Consider the following 9,418-nt stretch of genomic DNA (forward strand, 5'->3'; position numbering starts at 1 on the left):
AATATTAGAATGATTTCTGAAGGATCATGTGACATTGAAGACTTGAGTAATGGCTGCTGGAAATTCATAGATTACATTTTAGAATATATTACAATAGAAAAAAAAATGAAAATAATTGTAACAATATTTGGCAATATTACTGTTTTTACTGTATTTTTATCAAAAAAATGCGGATGTGGTGAGCTTAATAAACTTCTTTTAAAAACATCAAAAACATTAAAAAAAATCTTGTAATTTTTGAAGAAATATATGTATGTTGATTCAATAAAAATCAACATAAAGCAAAATAACACCATAGAATTAACAACTATACATTAATGCCACTTTTAAGTAAATTTCTAAGTATACTATGCAAATATTCTAGAATACACATTAATAAATATTTAAATAAATTACAATTGAAAAAGAAAGCTACAACAAATGGATGCAGGCAATTATGAATGATGCATAAATCCAAACTCAGGAACTAAGTAATCTGAGATGGCATCAGTAACACATGGGGTTTTATTATAGTCATTATAATTGATTATTAAATTTCCGTAATGGATGCATTGATTTCTATTATCAGATTGCTGCACCATGATATATTTTTATTCCCTTAATGACAATCTATGTCCTTGGTTCGAGTATAGAGTGGCAGACTGCAGCCAAACTCTAATGTGGCAGTAGCTGAAGCCTCGACACTTTGACCACAGAGTGTTGGGTTGAATCTCAACTGGGACGCAGCTGTGAAATCCTTACATACTCTGTCTCACCACTGTCAGAAGACAAAAACAAGAAACAGCACTGCTTAACCGACTCCAGGAGCTGGAATATTTGGGCAAAGGTTCTGCCAATGAGCCTATTCCTCTAGAGCTCTCCATATCATGAAATAACTATAAGTGTCAGTGAGCATTAATGTATAGCTTATCACTGATCACAATGAATTAAGTGTGATCACCAAGCAGAGGACTGTTCTTGGTGCTTTGGCTTTTTGCACCCACAGATACAATCTCTCTTAGTCTCACTTTTCCCAAATTTGGTCTATTCTGAGATCTGGCAGTTGTGCATCCATAACCACAACTCGTAATTGCACGTGAGGTTATGATTATTATCATTACCAATGAAACAGACACTATGTATGTGAAGAGAGGGTCCTGGGGTCAAGTCCAACTCTATTCCCAGATGCAAGCCTGTGCTATGTCTGTGAAAGAGAGTGTGAGAGACATTTTATGATGGAGATAGTCAAACAGACAGAACTAATAAAGTGAAGCAATAGTTGTGTGGTTTGTATCAGAGGTCGTGTAGGGTCAATGACATTTACATTTTAATATAGGACAGAATAAAAGAGTAAAATATCACCTGTTCATTCAATGCACATAATCTACTTTTATAATTGAGTATATACAGAAATGTATTTTTGTGAGTACATTGTTGTTCCTAAAAACGTTTAAAATTACCACTAATTAGTGATGTTATTTAATGAAAATAATTGATCCAGCACAGAACTGTACTTTCACAATATTATTTAGATGTTTGTAACAGTAGATATATAATAGTAAAAATAACTAATACATATACTAATAATTTCATCAGTAAAAATAGATTTTTAATATTTACAGATTTGTTATATATGTTGTGTAGATGCATATATGTGTGTGTGTGTGTGTGTGTATATATAATACTTTTATTATTTTATTCAGCAAGGATGAATGAAACCAATCAAAAGTGATAGTTCATTCATTTGAGCTTTCTGTTCCTCAAAGACAAAATGTGTCAAGGTTTCCACAAAAATATGAAGCTACACAACTGTTAATAAGAAATGAAGAAATGTTCCACCAAATCATTATCTCAGAATTATTTCTGAAGTATCATGTGACATTGAAGACTGGAGTAATGGCTGCTGAAAATATATATCACAGATATATAAATATATGAAATATATTATGTTCTTTTACATTTTAATATTTCACTATATTGCTGTTTTTACTATATTTGTATCAAATAAATTCAAACTAGGTGAGCTGGTGAACATATTTTGAAAAGCACCAGCCACTAGGGTGAATTTTATAAAGAACTTGCCAAAAAAATGGCCAAATTAGGCCTCAATTTGTGTCCTACTAAATATTTTGGCCTTCTTTTTTAATATAAATATGTATTTTTTGCTTGTTAAAATTCCCTTATTGGTATGCAGCTTCAAAACCCACGCTAGTTTCTGCACAAGTGCTCTAGTACAGCCACAAGTCTCTCAAGATCAGTCTGGAGAGGTTGAGAGTCATTTCAGCAGATCATGAGGGGTTTCGATAGCGGGGCATTAATGATTACCCCTCACTGTGATTTGTTAGATGGAATGTGTGTGGGTGAGCGAGCTCCTTGGAGAATACTTCAGAGCTACATGCGTGCTGAGACACATCTCCACACCTCTAGAAGCAAACGTTCTTTGTTTTTTCTGCAGAGGTTTGGCATTATAGCAATTAGACTGTAATCACCGTAATGAACAGAATAACCGTCTATTATCCAAGTGCCAACTTTGACTCCCTGACTTGCTTCTGGGAAGAGATGAAAAGGTTTTCTGAATCTCCCAATCTTGTCGCAAACATGTTTTGTAAATATTTGAGGGCACTGAACGATTAGGGAAAAATCATTATGGTGAAGAAAGATGTGCACATGCACACACAAGAAGAACAGAGAACACACAAAGGATTAGACAGAGTATCCAACATCAGTTCACTGTTTAAAAAACCCCCCAAAGAAATCACATTTTATACTACATATTTCAACTTTGAATGTAAAATTAAATTAACATTAATTTAGATGATTAATCCTAATAAAGTAATCATAATAATAATTGATTTATATTAATAACCAACAAAAACATAATAAAGAAATTAGCACCAATAAATGCTTCATTTACCACCCTAATGTTTTTGCAGCCTGCAGTCAGCATAGACAGTGTGCCAAACCACACGTACTGAGAGCAGACAGCACAGAATGAGTCAGGAGCATGCTCATTCACACAGGACGTGTTCTTGCGTTCACAAATAGCTAGATGGGGAACAGAATGCAGGGGTCTCGCGACACGTTTTTAAAACCATTTTTATCTCGACATTTTTAACAAGTCTTGAAAAAAACTCTTCACTCGTGGTGCTGAGAAAACAGGAAAAGATGTCTGTCTGGATGAGTACTTAGGCACACTGCAGCTATGGATTTCTATTTTCTATATTTCTATATGGATTTCTCTGTCTCTCTCTCTATGTGTGTGTGTGTGTGTGTGTGTGTGTGTGGTATTAATAATTAATAATAACTGTTTTATTAGAATGATTTCTGAAAGATCATGAAGACTGCATCCATTAGTCTTCATGATCCTTCAGAAATCATTCTAATATGCTGACTTAGTGCTCAAGAAACATTTCTTTTTATTATAAATGTTGGAAAGAGTTTATTTTTATTTTATTTTATTTTATTTTAATTTATTTATTTATTTTAGAAACCATGATACAATCTTTTCAGGCAAAGCAACATTTACTTGAAATAGAAATGTTTTGTAACAATTTAAAAGTAAATTTTGGTGAATTTAATCAATCATATATATATATATATATATATATATATATTATATATATATGTCTTTACATACATATACATATTCTAAGTCTTAATTATTGTCCTTAGCATGTCCCGTTATTATTATGTGTCTATTTGTTGTTTTAGAACTCATTACTTTATAAAGCATGTTTCCATTTCATTCTTACAAATGACAAACAGTTCTGCAGTATTTACATTTACATTTATCCATTTGGCAGATGCTTTTATCCGAAGCAACTTACAGTTGAGGAACCTCTGAAGAGAACATATTGCAAAGCAAAGGCATTACGTGCAAAAGTTTCAGTTGAATGCACATAGCCCACAATGCTTTACACACAAACCTCAATAACAGTGACAGGCGCCAAACAATTCTTAGATTTACAAGGAGGAAGTGATAGAAGAATCGTTTAGAAAATACAGTACCACTAACACCGACATGGATGTATTGGCTATATATGGGACATTTTCCATTTAGTAAACAAGCAAATTCGACTCGGATACACTAAGTTGTGTTACTGGGAACAATTAATTAAGACTCAAAAACATCTCAATGCATCACACAGCCTTGATTTTTACAGTGAGGCGTTTAAAACCTTAACAACACTGGTAAAAACACCAACTACTGAAAACTGGGTCACAGTGAATCAGAGCTGATTAACCTTCCTATATGACTTTTGATTGACATTGGCCGCTGTTCTTGAGCATTACAGTATCTGTTTGGTTAGCAGTAACGTGACTCATAACTGGTATCTAGCACATCATGGGTTCAGTCACAGAATGACACACAAATACTGTAGCTGCTCTCTCACTGACTGTACATCTCATCCTCACACTTGTCAAAGACAAGTTCAGACCTGCCGATCTGATGAGACGGACTTAAAACACCTAGCATCTGAGCTTTAAGTGGGCTGGCACGCTCATATCTAGGGAAAGCCCAGTAAATGTGGTCTGTTTTTTATTTAGTGTAGAAATATGATTATGTGTTGCAAAAGGGGGTTCAGTAAGAGCTGTGCTGGCATGTTAAAGGCATATCAGAATATCAACATGTCATGTCATTTCGGTAAGGCTCACAAGTCTTCCTTTGGATGCCGTTTCCACCACAGACGTGGGGTCAAATGAGGCAAGATCTGCAGGGGACGAGAGAGTTTTGACTGTCTCTATGTAAGAAGGGTGCCACCTGGTGACAAACAGAAGAAGTGAACATACAATGGAAGGAGCCCATGGGATTGTACGCAAAAAAAATTTAAATATTGTCACCGGTTACTCACCCTTATGTAGTTCTAAAGCTATATGACTTTGTTTCTTCTGTGGGACACAAAAGAAGCTATTTTGAAGAATGGTTCCCATTGACTTCCATTATATGGTACCAAACAGTGTGTTTCCACCACAGTATAGAAAAAAAAAAAAAAAAAAAAAAGAGTACAACTTTTTTTCTTGCAATTCTGAGTCTCACAGTTCACACTTTTCACCTGCAGTTCTGAATAGTTTTTCTTAGAATTCTCAGAAATTCAAGATATAAACTCAGAATTGCGAGATTAAAAGTGGCAACTACCTTTTATTTTTTGTTCTGTGACAAAAAAAAACAAATCAGAATTTCAAGAAGTATCTCGAACTCATAATTCACTCATAATTAACTCATAATTGCAAGAAAAAAAGTTTGAATTCATATCTCTCAATTCTGAGTTTGTTTCTCAGAATTGCCAAAAAAGCCAGAATTGTGAGAAATAAACGAATTGCAAGAAAAAAATTTTTTTATTATTATTTTTTTATTCTGAAGCAAAAACGGGCTTCCATAGACTTCCATTATGTGGTCAAAAATGGAAGTCCATGTGAAGCAAAACTGTTTGATTGCCCACATTCTTCAAAATATCTTCTTTCGAGTTCTACAGAAGAAGAAAGTCATACAGGCTTGAAACGGCATGAAGGTGAGCAAACAATGACTTTAAGTACACAATGAATGTCTGTTTTAAAATTATTCGCCTTTAATACTGACTTAATGTGCATTATGTCATCGTTCATTGCAACATTTAACAAACCTCAGCCTAAATATTTTCTCATGCACAATGCACATGGTAGCGGCCTTATAAAAATGAAACAGATGTTCAGCTCTACATTAAAAAAAAAACAATAAACGAACTTTATCTTACTATCCATGACCTGAAGTGTTTGTATTGGCTTGCATAATGGTATTAATGGTTATAATAATGAGAGCTCACCCATTCTCGTCACTCACATAGCAGGAGAAGCCTCGTCTAGCATGCCAATTGAAATTTGGCAACAATGCGGCAATCTTTTTATGCTTTAGAGTCATTTGTAAAGCTAACTGTGATCTATTTCTGTCCTTTTCAGCACACAACAGTTCTTCCTTTTATCATAATTGAGATGAGAACAACACACCATCGATATCCCAGCAGGACCTGTGGACTCTTCGCGGTGTGCATGTTTGCTGTGGGATATGTTGTATGGTAAATGTCTCTTTTCAGCACAGTCATTTTTAATATCACACTGGGCTCATTTACAAAGGAAAGAAAGAAACTGTCTTTGCATTGTTCTAGCACAGTGTCAGTCAAAAGAAAGATTCCATCTGGTCACCTGATCTTCCTGACCTCCAAATCATTCCCTTATGTCTTTCTGCATAGTAATTAATTTGCTTGAATTCTGGCACTTTCCACGAATAGGGTAAACTTTGGGCTCCCATTACAGTGTAAAAGCATTAGAGGCACAAATCCCATGTAAACTATCACCTAACGTGAAATGAACCCAGCAAAAGGCGTCTGTATCCCCACTTAAAACAGAGACTTTGACTTGTCCCTTTATAAAAGATACAAGTTTATCAATAACTACAAGCCAACATTTGGTCAACTAGCTTTAGGCTAAACCTGTGACCCTGTTAGACATTCTGGTGTAGTTTAAACCAGCAGCAACAAGAACAATCATTACTATTATTATTATTTTAGTTATTATTAAATATATGGTGTTATAATAATTAATTAATAAGAAGAAGAATTCATTATTAATTGTTGGTAATAATAATATATTTATTTATTTGCAAGCTAACGAAAAAATCTAATAAAATCAAACAAACCAGGATTTTTAAACTATTTAGATACTGTTACATCATGTTCTGGTGTAGTTAAAAAACAACAACAATACATTTATTTCTTTTTTATTTAGTTATTTATTAATAGTTTATTTATTAATAAATGTAATATTAGTTGATGCCGTAATAAATATAATAATACATAATTAAGAATAAATAAAAGTAAATATGAATAATTTCTCAATAATAATAATAATAATAATTTTTGTCTAGAAAATAACACATTCGCAAAAATTCTGTTAAACAGGTGTAGTTTAAAAACAACAACAATAATAATAATTATACAAATTAAAATATAATAAATAGGATTTCATAATTCTTAATTATTTTTTAGAAAATAAAAAATATATATATACAAAAAAGGGTTTTCAAACTATTTAGATCCAATTAGTCTCAAACTGGCAACAACACTGGAAAACTGCAAACCTCATATAAAATAAATAGAAAATAAAACAGCTCGTATAAAATTTAGTTTGACCTCCTGAAGTTGACAAGCACAGCTTGATGGGGGGAAAATATATATTTTAAGAGTTTCGAGCCCTGTTTTGTACACAATTCATGCCTTTTGTAGACACATCCCCAATTTCAGTGCCCCAGAAACCTTTGGAAAATAATCAGCCAAGGATTTATTTAGTCTTGCATATAACAGATTCATTGGCAATATGAAGAAAGTCCTTGGGAGTCAAACTTAACTAGTTTGACAGCATGGAGGAGGCCTCTGTCAAAATCACTTCAAGTATAAGATTATCAGCACACACCTCTCTGTCTTATTTCCGTTCCCTAAATTAAGCTGATTAGGCATTGCATTTTATTTAGTCAGGGAATAAGACTTGCCTGCAGTTGTTAAATCCATAGGCAGCTTTACATGAGGATTACCTTCCAGAGACAGCTTTTATACACACCATTTCACAGGACACTCACGAGGCTGAGAAAACAAGCCATTTGAAAAGTAGGTAGATGGGCCTTCTTTAATATTCATCAAATATTAAAGCTAAGGTTATGAGTGCGGGAGTAGATTAAACAGGCACAATCCATTACATAAACGGGCTGTCAGACCGTAGATTATAACCATGTGACTGCATTAAAATTGCTCCAGCAAAAAAGAATTTAAGCAGCGCCGCATCGTAACAAAAAGAGCAGTGTCTAGCATTCACAGACATGAATGGTAGACACATTGACAGTGCGGTGACTGCTTCTGAAGCCTTTCAAGCGCTGGATTTAGCAGACAGAAGGACAAACATATTAGACAGATCACGGGTGCAGAGGTAACAGGTTTTCTCTGTCTCGCTCTCATAGGATGTGCTGGGTGCACAGCATGACGGGGGTGTGGGTTTATCCCTTGCTGGAGCACATCGGGCCCATGGCCAGAATTCTCTTCTTCGTCTGCCTCATGGCTCTGATCAGTGTCTACTACGTCTTGGGAGAAATCCTGAACAACTACATCTGGGATTCCTCAAAGAGTAAGTTAAAGGGATAGTTCAGCCAAAAATGAAAATTCTGTCATCATTTACGCCCCCTCATGACGTTCTAAGCCTTTATGAATTTCTTTCTTCTGTGGAACACAATAGAAGGTATTTTGAAGAATGTAGGTAACTAAACAGACTTATGCAGAGAAAATACTATGGAAGTCGATGGGACCCAAAACTGGTTACCAAGATTTTCTTAAAGGGACAGTACACCCAAAAATGAAAATACTGTCATTAATCTGTCAGACTTACTTCTGAGAGCAGAATAAAAACACCATAAAAGTAGTCCAGATAACTGCACTATATTCCAAGCCCTATGAAGGCTTTACTGTGAGGAACAAACAATATTAATATCTGGCTGATATTACCAATATTAATAAATGGCTGATATTAAAATTCTATATAGTTTTGTCTAATTAAATAAGCTAATTAATAAAAGATTACAAATAAAATCAATCATTTAAAATGTTACAAGTGAATTTAGGTTTCACAACTTATGATGTAGAGTAGGAAAAAAGTTATTTATTTTAAGATTGCTAAAGGCCTTATTAAAGGGATAGGCCACCCAAAAATGAAAATTGTCATCATTTTGATTTAGTCACCTTAATGTCATTCCAAACCCATAAGTGTTTGGTTAATCTTCAAAACACAAATTAAGAGATTTTTAATGAGAGGTTTCTGTCCCTCCATTAAAAGGTAACCAAAATTTATAAAAATCGAAAATCAAACTTACGAATTAAGCAATCCCTTTATGATCTTTTTGGATCTTCTAAATTAAACTTACCTGGACATAATTTAATTAATTATTTTTTTTTAAGATTTAATTTTTTAATTTTATTTTAACTTTTAGTGATTGTTAGATGATGGTAAATAAAGGTAAAAATAAGGGAATGAGCATTAACAATTACAAATCCAGTATCAACCATTAACAATAATTTACAAGCAATCTCTAATATCAGCGACTCACAGCATACCAAATTTGAATATGCAAATGTTTTTACATCATAAATTTATTGTATGCTTTTAGAAGACTTGGATAAAAACCTTACAATCCAAATAGATTATTCTATAGTGTGTTACTGTGTTTTTCCTTGCTCACTTTTGCATGGAAAGGAGCAGTGTAAACACCATCCTTTTGTGTTCTACAGAAAAAAGAACGTCATACAGGTTTGGAATGACTGTTTTTCTGATTTTGCGTATTATCCACCATTGACTGGCTACATGTGTGAGTTGTATGTTTATCATGTCTAGCTACAAATTGTATGTTTATCATGTCTAGCTACAAATT

The 9,418-nt window shown here is 33.6% G+C and overlaps 1 protein-coding gene across 1 annotated transcript in view; it reads left to right on the forward strand.

Moving 5' to 3' along the window:
• LOC107727567 (androgen-induced gene 1 protein-like) overlaps positions 1-9,418 on the forward strand; it is a 63,191-nt gene that overhangs the window by 50,661 nt on the left and 3,112 nt on the right. The window contains exons 8-9 of the mRNA XM_016537465.1: positions 5,914-6,029; positions 7,961-8,124. Coding sequence (XP_016392951.1) covers positions 5,914-6,029; positions 7,961-8,124 — 280 coding nt within the window. The remainder of the gene's footprint in view (positions 1-5,913; positions 6,030-7,960; positions 8,125-9,418) is intronic.

This window comes from Sinocyclocheilus rhinocerous, unplaced genomic scaffold (assembly GCF_001515625.1).
Source record: "Sinocyclocheilus rhinocerous isolate Xijiao unplaced genomic scaffold, SAMN03320098_v1.1 scaffold185, whole genome shotgun sequence".
Lineage (NCBI taxonomy): Eukaryota > Metazoa > Chordata > Actinopteri > Cypriniformes > Cyprinidae > Sinocyclocheilus > Sinocyclocheilus rhinocerous.